Raw genomic sequence first — 15280 nt, 5'->3', positions numbered from 1 at the left:
ATGAATATGGACGCGCCGCGCGTGGAAGAATCAGTGAAAACTTCTCCCCGAAGGGAGCCCATCGAGGCGCCGAAAATCAATTCGATTATCCTTTTGTTCCAATCATTTTGTTTAATGTTTATTCAAGCCACTCGGTACTCAGTAATATTCCAGTTCTCATTGCCTTTGCCGGAGACATTGCTTCATCCAACTCCTAATCTATGTCAGTTCCTTTCGAAGATTTTATTTTTGTTTATGTTTATCCATATAGAGCTGTGGGTCGAATTATCCTTTTTCTGTTTTTGATTTCATTTCATTTTTCTTCCGAGGAATGTCGGCTTTGTTTGAAGCTTGAGTTCTTCCCTGGTGGAATTTTGTTCATGTTTGATTCTGGCTTCTTTAACTTCTGCATTTTGACCGGAAATCAGTATTTTCTTCGACATTTTGATTCTGTTGGTTCTGGGTAGTTTTCCTTTTCGTTTCTTTTAGTTTCTTCCGATTCTTTATTTGGTTTTGATTTATGCGTGAGCTTGCACGGTCTTCTTCATAACATCAGTAAGTGTATGTAAGAGAGGTGGAAGAGTGAGATCGAGTCTTGTCATTCCCATAATTTCTGGATATATGTAGATGAACTGGTAATTTCTTCTCAGGAGTGTTAGGAACAACTAACCTCCACAGTAGTATTATATTATCCACTTTGCGTAAAAGCTCTCATCGCTTTGCTTTTGGTTTCCCCGAAAGGTCTTATGTCAGTGGAGATAATATTCCTTGCTTATAAACCCATGGTCAACCCCTTAATTAGCAGATGTGGGACTCCTCTCCCAATAATCTTCAATAATGAGATGCTCGGACTTTTAAGAATGCAGGCCTTGTGTTGAAAAGATGCTGTCTGGTATAGATATAATGAACATCCATTCTTTGAGTCATAGCAAATTCGCCACCCATTTGGTTTTGAGTATTGCAGGGTCGACTTTGAGTCTAATGACGTAGAAAACAAAAAGATCTTACATGTACGACAAAGAATGACGATTCCTATAAATTTGAATCATCCAATAGTTTCTACCGTCCCATTTTCTCCGTTTCTGGCAGTTTTATCACTGGTTTAATTGATGGATCTACGATGTCCCGTAACCTTTACCATTTAATCTTTATTTGGGACATGACGTTATTATTATTATGATTCGTTTTAAACATTGCTATCATTATGATGTTATTGAAACGCATTTCCTTGGTTAATGGAAATAATTTGACTTTTTGAGTTCTAATTTTTGGACAAGTTGGCTAATGTAGAAATGTATTCGATCTTTCCTTTCTACTTTCTATGTTTTGAAAAGAATGACAGGGAAGGAAACATGTGGAGTGAATGGATCAAAATGTGTGGAGGAGGACACCATGCTGAAGTCTTTGTTTGATGCCTTTGGTTCTGCATTTTCACTTAATGAGATAGCTTCTGCCTATTTGAAGGCAGGCTATAACGCAGACTTGGCGGGTGAAATCCTGTTCCAAATGCAGGGAAGCACCTCTAGCTCCGCATCCAACGGTGAGTTAGGAAATGGAGATAATTTGGGTCAGCATAAAGTGTTTGAGAAGTCGAATCAGGTCAAAGGGAACCAGAAAACAGGAAAGTCAAAGGTCCAGCCTTTTTCAGCAGGCACAGTTTCTAACGTTATTGGTAAAGAGTATGCTCGTTCCAAGCCATCAGCAAATAATATTACCAAGGTATACAAACCGGTAAAGGTGGGGGTAAAGGCTTTGCATGAATCTCCAAGTGAAGGAGACTGTACAGGCATACCTAGTGACTTCCACCTGCATCATGATATGGAAGATTTTCTCTTCAAAATGCTTGGTGACGGGTTCAAGTTGAAAAGGGAAGTGATTCGAGAAGTTCTTGGTAGGCTGTTATCTTTATCTTTTCCAGTCATCTACAATTGTACCTTTTAAGTATCAACTCATTGGAAAGTAACTAGATATCTTTTGTTTGTCTTGAAGAAACTGTCCTGTTATGATTGCTTATGTTTCTGAGAAGTTTGTTCTGTTGATCTAGTAGGCTAAACAAATTTTATTGCCTGTGAAAAATTGGTTAACCTTGCTCGTATTATGTGCTCAAAGATCATGAAAGTTTAGCGTGAAGACTTTTAGAATCAATTGGCGCCTTTAGAATCATGTTAGAAGTTTGCGGGTCAGAACTTTACAATGACTAATATAATTTATTTGTCATATATTTGTCCCAAGTATAAATTAACTTTTGGCCTTTTGAACCGTAAGGGATATTGAAATGGTGTCAATGAAATATTTCTGAACTCTCTACTTTGGTAGTTTTAAGTCACACTTGTTTTCTTGTGTCATCTCAACTTTAAGCACTGTGAAGACTTAGGAACTTCGTTATTTAGCATCTTCAGTAGAAAATCCATGAACCAAGGGCAGCCATGCAGTGCTTTCAGTATTTGCACAGCCAGCCTAACGAAGGAAAGTTGTTGAAGGCAACTTGATTTGAGAAAAGAAAATTATTTCAGTATATATAAGCCTTAGAAGAGAGTTTAAAATAAATAATAATAGTATAAAATTGCTATCTGTTGCAATAGAATCGTATATTTATTGTGTTGTTTGTAGTTGACTAGTATTACTTTGAAGTATGGGTATTGGCTTCTTATTGAAATGCTTACTATTGATTACGATATGCGAACTCTAACCAGTTAATAGGACTTTTATTCTTACTGCAGGTAGTTGTGGATATGATATGAAAAAGGTACGCAAAATGCCAGTTTTAATGACTTTTCCTGTCTCTGATGGTTTTCAAGAATTGCAGTTCTGCACGGAGTCTATCTTCTCTTTAGAAAGATTGAAGTACATAATTTGCACATCTTCATCGTAATCTATAATGACATCTGAGATAATGTCTTATTTAAAAATATAAGCACATGCTGCCACATACCTCCATGTTTCGAAGAGACTTGCCTACTGAACCGTTGCATTTAGTTTTGTGTGATGATAAAATCATTGTGAAAGTTACTTAATTTCTATGTTTCTCATAAAAATGAAATCATTTTTCAAGTTCTACGTGATGATTCAATCATCTTGCATCTTCCAGAAAATATCTGCTCTCTAAGATCATCATGAGAAGACATGCGTTTTGCATTTTGCATTTTGCTTCTTGATTGTATTGTAGCAAGAGATTTTACCATTAAGACGTTTGCCAACTTATGATTACAAGTAAGACTTCTCAAGGATATCTTTTTGAGCTTTCAGAGCATGGAGATTTTGCTTAATCGGTCAATAACACCGGTGGATGAAAGACTTGGTTCTGGAAAAAATTCCACTGACATGGTTAGTATGACTTGAGTACTTGGTTTTCACATAGCAAATATTGTGAATAGTCGTTATACTCGTGAAATCTTTGTAGTTTTGTTGCTGGTTAGAATTATGGTGGAATTTTCTAAAATAATTTATAAGTTATATCGTTATTTGAATGGTTTTATCAGATAGATAAATCTATGATGTGTTAATTTCCTTCAGTTTTGAATACTCTTGAATCGTGTTAAAGCCTCCAACGATTCCATTTCCTCTCAAAATCATCGTTTTCAAAGTGAACTTGGGTCGATCCCTTGTGTCTATGGCTAGCACCTTTACTAAGACAGACTTACCTCCTGCATGCCCAAACTCCTTTTGGAACCTCGACTTTCGAGGTTAAGGTCTAGGGCCTTATCTGACCATTTATCAAGCCTATATTTGTCCCTTGTGTGTTGACATTGTTACCTCTGTCTCGCTTATGCCTCACCTTGGCTTCAATGCACACATTATATGGTGTGTTGAATGATGCACCATCCTCCTTGGTCGCGTCACGACACTCGTCTGTCTTGGTCCTCACATGACCGGATGGACGCTACTTAAGGGTCACAACCTAATCTCTTCATAGTTATCGTTCTCGATGACTTTCTCGGACGCCAATCGCTCCATGAATTGTGACACCCCTCACCTCCAATTCAACAGACAAGAAACTTGTTGTCTTTGAATGCATCATTCAGAAAACATCGTCTTTAATTTCGTAGACTGTTTTAAACTTTTTTTTTATTATTTTCTTTTTAAAAAAATTTGTACATTTTTTTAAAAAATTCTATGTAATACTATAGCCATTGTTGCGAGTTATATTTTTACCTTTCGTAAATGGAAAGGTTTTGATGGGTAGGACTGATTTTTAGATTCTTTTTCATAAATTCACGGGAAATAAAGTTGTTGCTGTACTTTTGAATGTGTTTTCTTTCTTTAGTACCCGATTGCTATCCTTTTGCAGACTGTAGCTTCGTGTTCAAGATCAGATTTAATTTCACGTCAGAGAAATAAGCCAGAAAACCATTATCTTGGAGGGTAAATATCTTTCTTAGTCTGTTCCCTCATTATCCCAATTTCAATTTGGTAGCTTTGCGTCAGTGTTAAGAGTAGAGAGATGACTATTGTTTTTCATATTTTTTTAGAACAAATATTATGTTCAGGATTTTCCTTGATATTCTGGTAGTCTGGATAATACCTCTTAATGTACAAAGTTAACTTGTTATTTGTTCATGAGCTCTAAATTAATGTTCATTTCTGGTCATCCAGGAATGGAAATATAGCATCAAGCAAAAAAGACATGGAGTTAACTAACCGGGAGAAGGCCAGAATTGACCTTCAAAAGGAGGTTTTGACTGCTTTATTTAATGCTTCTGAGGAACCAGAAGAGGAGTTACCAAGAAGAACAGTACCAAGAATGAAGCAGTCTAGAGCACGTGATTGGTTGCTGAGTGAACCATTCAAAGACATGGAGGCAGAGTCCGAGAAGTGTGTGGAGTACGAGGAGAAGCCTAGTCTGGATGGTAACTACAGAGTCGTCATAGTTAACATTTACTTATGGGGTCATAGAAGAGTCAAGAATTGGCTGTGAATTTCGATGAAATTGGATTAGCAATGTTAATCGTTTACCTTCTGTACTTGTAACATTCCATTATCTTATAATTCAAATGTTCAAATGGTTAAAGTCTCTTTTCAACGGTATCATTGATTGTATAAGTAAATTACTAAAGTTTATAACCGGCACAAGTGCTCTAACTGCACAGTTCAAGAAGTACTGAATAGTCCTGTTAAAAAATTATTCTATGAATGTTACTGATACTGGTTTGAGATCATTTCTATATGTTTTTATTTGTCATTTTGGCCATTATTTTTGATCCGACAGTGCACTTCCAATTGCAGATGAGGCTGAGGAAAGTAACTACCAACTTCTTCGTAAAGCTGTCAGGGAGTACCGGGGCACAATGAAGGAATATTATGCAGCGGTAGGTGGTTCTTGTGCCTTGTTTTGACTTCAAAAACTTAATTCCAGTGTCATTCGGATCATTTCTAAGATGAGAAATTTGTTTGTAGGGCATAGATGCATTTGCTAAAGGGGATTCTGTTCGAGCAGCCAAACTCATAGATGGGGTAATGGGGTAGTGTTTATTATCTTGTATTTCTCCTTTTCTTTTATTTTTTAAAATAAGTAACTGAGATTGCAAAAAGGAAAGGGAGAAAGAAATTACCCCACAAACGCCCCTAGGCCAAAGGATTATAGAAAGCTTTCCCATTTGTAGCTGTAAAAAACTGCATATTACAAAAGAAAAGCCCATTTCTCCAAGGAATCTTATTTTCAGGTGTTATTGACATTCAACATGATGATGTTGGCAGTTATAACATAGCATCAAAACTAAATCACATTTGGATGTTAACAATATCAAACTCATGTTCCTATGATATATATGCATGAGTAGGGGCACTTTTTTCATAAAAAGGCTCAAGAAGCAGATGAACAATCAAGTCAGTTGCTTTTTGAACCCAGGTTGGTGGTTATGGTCTTCTCAAGTATGCCTTTTCAACTGTTGTAATTAAATTTCTGGCTCACTTTTCCTGTAAGCAGAAATGCAGATACTGAAGACGATGAAATGTTGCTTGATTTGCATGACATTGGTGGCAAGGAGGCAGTGAGAGTTTTGAAGTCTCAAATTTCTTCACTCTCTGGGATTCCATGTGAGTTCCTCTGTTCTTTTTTCTTTTCTTTTTTAATTTCCAGCCCATAATTACCTTTCTAGTTGTTCATATCATATATTCATACAACTTTTTGTTTACTGATCAGCAATCAAACATCTTAAAGTAATTTTTGGGGCAGATGATAAAGATACCTCAAAACGGTCATGCAGACGTTTGGTAAGAACTTAAAAGTTTTATTCAATTAGGTACAATGGTGCTGTACTCTGCAAGTAGAGGGCTTCAATAGTTGCTCTCTACTCTATAAGAATCTATAGTTCAACTAGCTACTCTATAAGAATCTATAGTTCAACTAGCTAAATTATATATCATCGATCAAGATCAAACTGTAGTTTGATCCATACTTTTGAAATCTGGTTAGATTACGAAGTTTCATCTAAGCTCGGTATGTATTGTGATGTTCCTTTTCTTTTTTGGTCCTTTTTTTTTTTGGAAAAAGGTTATGAAGCTATTGGAGAAAGAGTCAATTCAGTGGACTGAGGAAGAAAATGGGAGCTCCATTGTAATTCGGTTGGATATTATTGATCGAACAGGACTAAGTTTCGTGAAAAGAATGCATTGAGAACAAATGGGCAACAAAGGAAAATGGATAGAACTCAAAACAGGAAATCCATTGAAGATAGAACTTAAATTGCATCCGGGCAAAACACCCTTGTATCTGTGTTTTTTTAATCTTAGATTCACATTCCTGAGTGTATGTTTTGGTGTGTATGGAGCTTGAGATTTGAGGCCACATCATTGGGGAGAGAAACCTTGAAGAAAATCAAAGCTTTTGTGATTCTTGGAACTCGCTTAAGGTATAACTAGTTTGTGTAAACTGTAAAGCCAAGTCATATATCCTGAAATGGCTTGTAGGTTTCTAGTTATGAAGCTATAGTAATACTTTACACGCACCATCTCCAAACTTAGTGCATGTCATATTTTTACTTCAAAATGACTCTCATATGATGATTTGATTTGATCCCCTTGATTGCTAGGTTTCTTTTGTTCTGAACAATTTTCGGTAGAGATCGAACCATTAACTTTTAAGAAATGATAATTGATGGTTTACCTGTTGAACGGTGCTCGAACTGAGATTTAGATTTTAATTTTAATAAATTTATGAAAATTTATCTCAAATAATTATCCTTAAAGAAATATTCCTATTAATGAATTTATCTATTTAATTTCAATAACCACTTGTTTACTAGTAAATTAAACACAATTATAAAAATTTTAAATAATAAAATTACAAATTTAGTCGTATTGTTTTGGAACATTAAAAAGAACAATTAACTATTTTATAATTTAATCATTAAATTTTTAATTTTAATTTCAAAACATATTAGGGGAACTATAATGATTAGACATAAAATTTAAACCTTAGATTCAGACTAATTAGACCTAATCTATAAGAAAAAAATTAAAACGAAAAAGAGAGAGAGTAAAGTTATTAAAACGAAAAAGTAAAAGAATAAAAGAGAAATTTCAACATAGTGTTCTAGGGCTTTTTCGCGATTGAATCAAATTCTAGTTTTGATCAATCCTCTCTCTGTGTGCAGCGGGTCCGGAAGAACAATGAGTGGTTCTGTGAAGGACGTACAATCTAAAGCGGAGCTTGACGGCCTGCTTCGGAGTGATGCACTGGTTATCCTCCATTTCTGGGCTTCATGGTGTGAAGCTTCTAAGCACATGGACCAGGTCTTTTCACACCTTTCTACCGATTTTCCTCACGCTCGTTTCTTAAGGGTGGGTCTCTATATCTCTTGAATACTTGTTTTCGGTGATCTTTATCTGCCTGTGATTTTTTATTACTTCGATTGTTTATCTTCTTAGTTGTTCATGGAGATTATAGGTTGAAGCTGAAGAGCAACCCGAAATATCGGAAGCGTACTCGGTTGCTGCCGTTCCTTTCTTTGTCTTTATCAAGGTCAGTTAGAGTAACCTGTTTTTATTTTTCTTTGTGCTTCTTTTGCGTTCATTTGAGTAATGGTTGTGCCAATACTATTTGAATTATTTATAATTTCCAAGTTGGCTCTGTAGATCATGGAATCCTATTACGTTTTTGACTTGACGAGTATAGTTTCCTACGGATAGTCGAACCAATTGTATTCTCTAGAGAAATGGCAAAAGTTCGACGTTTTGGCTGTCTGATCTTTGAACTTGACATCGCAATTTTCCTTGTTCTTTACGTTGATAATGAAATTGTATTACGGGGTTGAATAGTACACGAGTAGTTTCCAACCTGCAGTCTGTCCAATTGTATTTACTGGCGGTATGGCAGTATTGTTACGTTTTGGTTGTCTGATCTTTAAACTTGACATTGCAATTTTTCTGGCTGGTTATGATTATTTCTTTTAAAGCTAGAATTATCCTTAAATTTATTGGAAAAGTATAATATATTTTCTTACGAAATTACAAGTAAATTGACTTAATCATGTTGGATTAGAAATATATATCAACGGACAGCAAAATAAAAGAACGCTGAGGATAATGTGGTTGTAGTGGAATTTCGAATTCTTGATCGGTAATTCTTGCACAGTAACTATTTGTGCTTTTAGAACTCCATTTTAGTGTTCTCTTCACTTTTCATTTTCCTTTTCCACATCTTTTCTTTGCAGCATCTTTGAGTGCATTGTTGCAGGTGAAGGTCATTATTATATTAAATGCCAAACTAGTTAGATACGCTTGTATTTGTGGGTTTAAAGGATGCATCTCATCCAAATCAAGCAAAAAACTTTGTCTTCTTGGTAGATGCACATAGCTTATATAGCCACATCCACATCAAACAAAAAGAAAAGGCCTTATGGAAAAATCTTATAAAGGCTAAATATACTCCTACTTCAAACAAAAATCACCCCCTCCATCTTCTACAAAGGGCCTTGGAAGTACATAAAGAAACATCAAAACCTCATCACCAACGGAACTTGCCATAAGTTGGGGTGATGGGGGAAACACATCATTTTGGACCGACCCATGGATTGAAAACACCACACTAGCCTTGAAGTATTCACTTTTGTACAAGCTCTCTCATAGCAAAAAAGTTACGATTAAAGAAATGTGGAATGTTGTCAACAAATTTTGGGACGTGAAGCTTGGTAGGAATTTAAAGGATAATGAGTCAACGGAGTGAGCCGAATTAAGCCTTGACCTTGCCCCTGTGGTATTGTCAAACAAAGCAGACTCATTGACTTGGCTCCCCAGCACTGACGGGGTCTTTTGTACAAAATCCTTGATGATGGACAAAAGGGAAAAAGTGGAAGCAATAAATCCCACGCTAGCATAGACAGTATGGAAATGACATCAACCTAAAAGGGTGAAGTTCTTCCTTTGGGAAATAGTGCATCAAGCCATTAGCACAAGTGAAAATCTTCAAAAAAGAATGTCTTGTATCACTCTTTCTCCAAATTGGTGTTCCATTATGCAAGAAAGAAAATGAATCACTGAGCCACTTGTTTATGCAATGCACATACGCTCAGAATTTCTGGACAACAATTCTTAATATATTTGGATGACATCTCACATTTCCTGGGGAGGTAAAGGAATTTTTGGATATGACCTTAAGGTACCACCCTTTCAAGAGTACAAAAGCCTTATTATGGAAAAACCTCATTATGGTTTTATTTTGGAATATGTGGAAAGAAAGAAATCAGAGAATATTGGCAGAAAAGACAGACCTACACAAAGCTTTTCGACAATGTTGTTTACCAAGCTATATCTTGGTGTAAACTGTCTAAAATTTTTACTTCCTATAGTTATACCTCCCCATTGCAAATTGAAAAAGTCTTTTGTAAACACCGTGGATTATACATCCCTTTTGTAAATTTCAATCATCAATGAAAAAAAAAAAAAAAAAAGCTATTTTTATTATAGTTAACTTCATGTTTCAGGATGGCAAGACTGTTGATACCTTGGAAGGGGCAGATCCAACTAGCTTGGCTCATAAAGTTGCAAAAGCTTCTGGTTCAATTAATGCTGGAGAACCTGCAGCCCCAGCTAGCAGTGGGATGGCTGCAGGAGCTGCTATTCTTGAAACAGTGAGAGAGTTGGCAAGGGACAATGGCTCTGTTACTGAAAGCAAGGTGCAACCTGGACTGAGCAGTGCTTCGCAGAAGAAAATTCAGCAGCTTATTGACTCTAATCCAATCATGTTATTCATGAAAGGAAGTCCTGAAGAACCAAATTGTGGGTTTAGTAGAAAAGTTGTTGACATTCTGAAGGAAGAAAATGTGAATTTTGGAAGTTTTGATATCTTATCAGACAATGAGATTCGTGAGGGATTGAAGAAGTTTTCTAACTGGCCAACATTTCCGCAGCTCTATTGCAAAGGGGAGCTACTAGGTGGGTCTGACATAGCCATTGCAATGCATGAGAGTGGTGAGTTAAAGGAGGTCTTCAGAGACCATGGCATTGGAACTTCCCATGAGGTAAAGCTTGCTGAACCCGACAGGACTGCAGGTGTTATCTCAGAAAACTCTGGCTTGAGTGCAGCTTTAGCCTCTCGTCTTAAAATGCTAGTTAATTTGAGTCCTGTTATGCTTTTTATGAAAGGAAAACCTGATGAACCAAAATGTGGTTTCAGTCACAAGGTGGTAGAAATCCTTCGTGAAGAAAATGTGAACTTTGAGAGTTTTGATATCCTTTCTGATGACGAAGTCCGCCAGGGGCTCAAAGATTATTCAAACTGGTCCAGTTACCCCCAACTGTATATCAAAGGTGAACTGATTGGTGGATCAGATATTGTCTTGCAGATGCATAGAAGTGGAGAACTCCGGAAAGTCTTAGAAAGTAAGGGAATCGTCAAGAAAGACACTAGTGAAGATCGTCTGAAAAAATTGACCACTTCTTGCCCAGTTATGCTCTTTATGAAGGGTACACCAGATGCTCCAAGATGTGGTTTCAGCTCCAAAGTTGTTAATGCCCTTAATGAAGAGGGGATTGGTTTTGGGTCATTTGATATCTTAACTGACGACGAAGTAAGGCAGGGGTTAAAAGTTTACTCCAACTGGCCGACCTTTCCGCAGCTTTATTACAAGGGCGAGCTTATTGGAGGCTGTGATATTGTACTGGAGCTACGAAGTAGTGGAGAACTGAAATCTACTTTATCCGAATAGTATCAATCAACATGAGCTGCTTTGGGTGTGTCCACATCCATTCAATTATCTCGACTACATCAACGTAGTGACATTATACATCTTCTGAAGTTCGCTTTTTATAGTTTTGATTGACCTCTGTCCCCTTCAATGTTGGTCCTTCATACTGCATGTAAAAGCAAGGGATTACCCTAGCGACCGATGAGTTTAAGTTATATGCTGTGTTGTTACCTGTTACTGGCAACTATTTTCCTTTTTCTAGTTTCTTTAGTAAGGTTTCATTGACAAGAAAGCGTACATTTATGCTAAATGTTGGGACGTATATTTCCCTGTTTCGGCTTGGGAGTACCTGTCCTCAATCCTGAAACATCTCAACTCTCATAGTATTAAACATTGTGGGATCAGGTTTATGTCCACCCTTCATAGTGAGCACAGAGTTCATTTTCATAGTTCTGTCCATCTGTGTGTATATCGGATGACTTGAAACCTCTGTTTGTACTACTCAACTCTATTGAGTAGTGATTATATGGATCTTGTAGGATTTTCGAGAAATTTTTCGATTTCTTCCGAAAGTGGATGATTACATGCATTTGAAATAGCTGTTAATTCTTCTTTTAAGGTCGCGGATCTGCCAAATCTGAAGCGAAGGTGACCAAAAGAATGGTCGGTCGGTCCCCAATGACTCTTTGATCTTTCTCTCAACACAAGAAATTCAAGGGGGTAGGTGTTATGGAGAAAGAGATGGCGCTCGCCGTTCCTCTTTTTCCATTTTCAAAGTCAAAATTTCTTACTTTATAGAAAAGTTAGATGCTTTTATATTGCATTTCGGACTTTCAAGATCAGTAGGCCAATTGCAAACCAAATTCTCTAGGAAATCCTCTGGCAGCTTCTGGTATCTTCAAAATTAATCACGTGTGATCTATTCCAATTTCCATTATCCCATAAACCAAAGCTTGGGCTAACGAGATGCTTTCCTACTCCCCTGTTTTGTTTATAATCTCAAAGTATTTCTTTACTTCAATTCTTTGAACTTGCGTATTTCAGTCTGTTATTTGGATAAATTAGCATTAGTTTATAAACTAGTATAAAATGTTTTGTTAATTGTTAATTGTTCATATCAACTCTTACAGATAGCAACTTCTCTAGAACTAATTAGAGTGGACAATGGAAACTCAATTTGGAGCAAATGCATAATCCAGAAGTATTACTTTCTTTCTCAAATTTTCACAACCAACCCCTTTTTCTAATTAGCAAAACTCTGTAGGCTACTTCTTAATGCACTGATCTAGACAGTCCAGTAATCTAATATGAAGTGCTTTGAATCGGGCTATTCGAGCTTGCAATTCCAGCTTCCGTCTTCTTAGATTCTTGTTCTCTTCCATTAGTTGCAGATGGTCGCCATTCCTCTGACCAACCGCCATTGTTTCAGCTCCTTCATGAGAAGATCTTAGAAAGGCTGGAAACACACTAGGCTCACATTTCTTACGTACAATCTCCCCCAGCATCTGCTTGTTGCCCCTCTGAAACTTCTCGTGCTTGAATTCCCACCTCTTTTGCGACGTCTTCTTGAACCCCTGTTCCCATTATTACAATAATTAGATTGAAACTCGACTCAAATATATCATAACCTATCCACAATCTCATTTCCTTCTCCATTAATATCCATGGGTACTCATGGCCAAACCTATGTGAGAGGGAGCATAAGGAACACATAAAATAGATAACATATTACCTATTAGATCCAATTTCTATGGCAGAATTTAAGCATTCGAATCAGGAAAGTGGTCAATTGGATCCTCTTTATAATGAATAATTCTTCTTCAAGATGTTTCAGAGAATAAAAAGTGGTGGGGGCATTTTCAAAAAGATAGAGAATGAGAGAATACATACGTAAGTATTAAGCTGGCGAATGAAGCTAGAGAAATTATTGTGCTTGAAGTACTTGGGCAACAAAACCTCAGAGAATTCCGCAGGAGACCAAACTATGAACCCATTTCCCTCTGCATTCCAGGACACAATCCTATTTTCTTCTTCTTCTTCTTCTTCTTCTTCTTCCTCCTGATCTGCTGCCTTAAAATGGAAGCTTCCAGCCTCTTCTAACAGATCATAAGTCTTTGACAGAAAAGGAGCAGGGTTTCTGGTTTTTGAAGACTGCATAATCAAATTCACACCCAAAATCTGTTCAAAGTTGATCAGCTTCTCAACTTATAAGCCCTCCACCACCTGCAGCCATTTGGTAGGAAGCTACCAGGTTACGTTCTATAAAGGGTAGCGGTTTTCTTTATCCTTTATTTCCCTTTTCCAAATTCTGCTTTTTCTTCAAGGCTGTTTGGACCCATTGAAGTCTATTACGTTAACAAAATAGTTGGAAAATGAAAGCCATTCTTCTTCTAGTAATCATTATGAGAAAAACATGATCTAGAATAATATAGAATCAATTGGATTGAAAACACTCCAAATGTGAACTCGACTATTCAAATTGATCGCTTTTATATTTTAACAATTTCCTCCACATGAACATGTTCCTACTTACCACAAAATCATATTTTTATAATAAGTTATATAGAAAATTTTCTTAATTTTCTGCATCTATAAATAAGAGTGCAGTGAGAGAACATATAATATTACATAGTTAGAGAGAATGAAATTAAGGGAAAAGAATCATTCAATTGTCTTCCATGATGAAATGTTGAAAATTGACGAGTAATTTCAAAAGAAGGGCCGCGAACTCTGACCCACTTTTTTTCTTCTCTCTTCTGCCTTTGTATGTCTGCACCCCCATGTGACTATTTTGTAATTACAATTAATGAGAGAAACATCAAGAAGTTGCTGTGGTGTAGTGGTTATCACGTTAGTCTTACACACTAAAGGTCCCCAGTTCGATCCTGGGCAGCAACATTTTTTTTGTTTTTTTTGTTTTTATTTTCCAAAGCCCAACCCTATCTGGGCATACCCAACTATAAGGACAATCCAATGAACCACGTCTTTCAACAGTAGTTTCATTGAACAGCAAGCAGATATGCAATTTCTGCCAAAGAAGAACCAACGGCATGAACAACGTTCATATGCGCCATGGTTAGCATCATCAGTCAGTTCCGCCCAAGTGAAAACCACCATGGGAACTGTAAATTGGTTGGGCAAGCTACTACTCGAGGCTCGCATCTGGAGGTAGAGATCGAATGGCTGGCACGTTATCACCACTGGAAAAAGAGTAGGCAGTATTGGATGATGGAATTCCAAAGAAAGCCATCCTTACATTTACTGTGAAATGAATGATGATGATACAATTGCGTTAAGACTGTGGGGGGTTGGCTATGAGAGGCATGAAAGGCCCAGTTGAGTAGTAGAGCAAAGAAGCGATTATTCTGGTGGGGTAACAACGATGAGGGATTGTAATCGAATAAAAATACAAAAAGAAAACCTTCTAATAAAATTATTCAATATTTGCACTGTCATTGGTAGGGGCCGCGCGAACGCAGGCCCCCACTACCACAAATTATGACGTAGGCTCTGCCACTTTGGACAGACCTTAGGCGGGCACCCCTCCTGAGTGCAATGGAGGTCACCAACCTAGGCTATGGGCCTCGATGATCACCCAAAAGCCCCGTCCAGGTAAGTATGTTTCAATAATGCCCGTTGATTTTCTTTTATAGCTAGTGGTACTTCTCTTCATTTCAGATGTGTCGATGTGGGACAAACTCAAAGTGCTTGATAAAGCCAAATTTGTTTAGTATTTGGTACTAATGTATGATCATTATCTTTTCGTTCGACACTTCTGGGCATCAGGTTGCTGTGGTGTAGTGGTTATCACGTTAGTCTTACACACTAAAGGTCCCCAGTTCGATTCTGGGCAGCAACATTAATCATCTTTTTCCTTTTCTTTTCATTTTTAGGAAATTTTTCTATCCCTAGTGTTCTACGTGGAAAATGCCTTGAGATTGGGATTAAATGAAGCGGGCTGCTAGGCTACATTGGGCTCCATCCACAACTTGGGCCATCACAAAAGCCCAAAAGGTCCCATTAACTGCAATATGGGCCATCACAAAAGCTCAAAAGGCCCCTTTAACTACCATAGTTTACTCAAAATTCAGAGATTTTGAAGATTTTTAACCATTGCTATGGCTGTGGCCTGTGGGACATGATTTTGTACTGAAATAGGTTGTGGCTAGAGGTTTGAC

The 15280-nt window shown here is 37.1% G+C and overlaps 3 protein-coding genes and 3 non-coding genes across 6 annotated transcripts; 4 read left to right on the top strand and 2 right to left on the bottom strand.

Annotated features, from left to right (window-relative positions):
• Positions 1–13: 13 nt before the first annotated feature.
• LOC111433779 (putative nuclear RNA export factor SDE5) lies at positions 14–6960 on the top strand. Its single transcript, XM_023070984.1, has 12 exons — positions 14–202; positions 1314–1870; positions 2700–2725; positions 3226–3303; positions 4268–4341; positions 4573–4826; positions 5203–5285; positions 5374–5430; positions 5757–5824; positions 5903–6012; positions 6119–6189; positions 6470–6960. The coding sequence occupies exons 2-12, from the start codon at positions 1315–1317 to the stop codon at positions 6590–6592; spliced, it is 1500 nt and encodes a 499-aa protein (XP_022926752.1). The 5' UTR covers positions 14–202; position 1314; the 3' UTR covers positions 6593–6960.
• Positions 6961–7481: 521 nt separating this feature from the next.
• On the top strand, positions 7482–11531 carry LOC111433780 (monothiol glutaredoxin-S17-like). Its single transcript, XM_023070985.1, has 3 exons — positions 7482–7758; positions 7865–7939; positions 9900–11531. Exons 1-3 carry the CDS (start codon positions 7588–7590, stop codon positions 11121–11123), a joined length of 1470 nt encoding a protein of 489 aa, XP_022926753.1. The 5' UTR covers positions 7482–7587; the 3' UTR covers positions 11124–11531.
• A 752-nt stretch (positions 11532–12283) lies between these two features.
• On the bottom strand, positions 12284–13379 carry LOC111433815 (heat stress transcription factor B-2a-like). Its single transcript, XM_023071038.1, has 2 exons — positions 12993–13379; positions 12284–12676 (listed from the first exon to the last, which is right to left on the bottom strand). Exons 1-2 carry the CDS (start codon positions 13257–13259, stop codon positions 12368–12370), a joined length of 576 nt encoding a protein of 191 aa, XP_022926806.1. The 5' UTR covers positions 13260–13379; the 3' UTR covers positions 12284–12367.
• Positions 13380–13927: 548 nt separating this feature from the next.
• TRNAV-UAC lies at positions 13928–14000 on the top strand. Its single transcript has one exon. It is a non-coding gene; the product is annotated as a tRNA-Val (tRNA).
• Positions 14001–14560: 560 nt separating this feature from the next.
• On the bottom strand, positions 14561–14722 carry LOC111433947. The gene has a single exon (XR_002708885.1). It is a non-coding gene; the product is annotated as a U1 spliceosomal RNA (small nuclear RNA).
• A 166-nt stretch (positions 14723–14888) lies between these two features.
• TRNAV-UAC lies at positions 14889–14961 on the top strand. The gene has a single exon. It is a non-coding gene; the product is annotated as a tRNA-Val (tRNA).
• The last annotated feature ends 319 nt before the right edge of the window (positions 14962–15280 follow it).

The sequence above is a fragment of the Cucurbita moschata genome, unplaced genomic scaffold (genome assembly GCF_002738365.1).
Source record: "Cucurbita moschata cultivar Rifu unplaced genomic scaffold, Cmos_1.0 Cmo_Scf00043, whole genome shotgun sequence".
Taxonomy (NCBI): Eukaryota; Viridiplantae; Streptophyta; class Magnoliopsida; order Cucurbitales; family Cucurbitaceae; genus Cucurbita; species Cucurbita moschata.
This window is presented reverse-complemented; position numbering and strand designations above follow the sequence as displayed.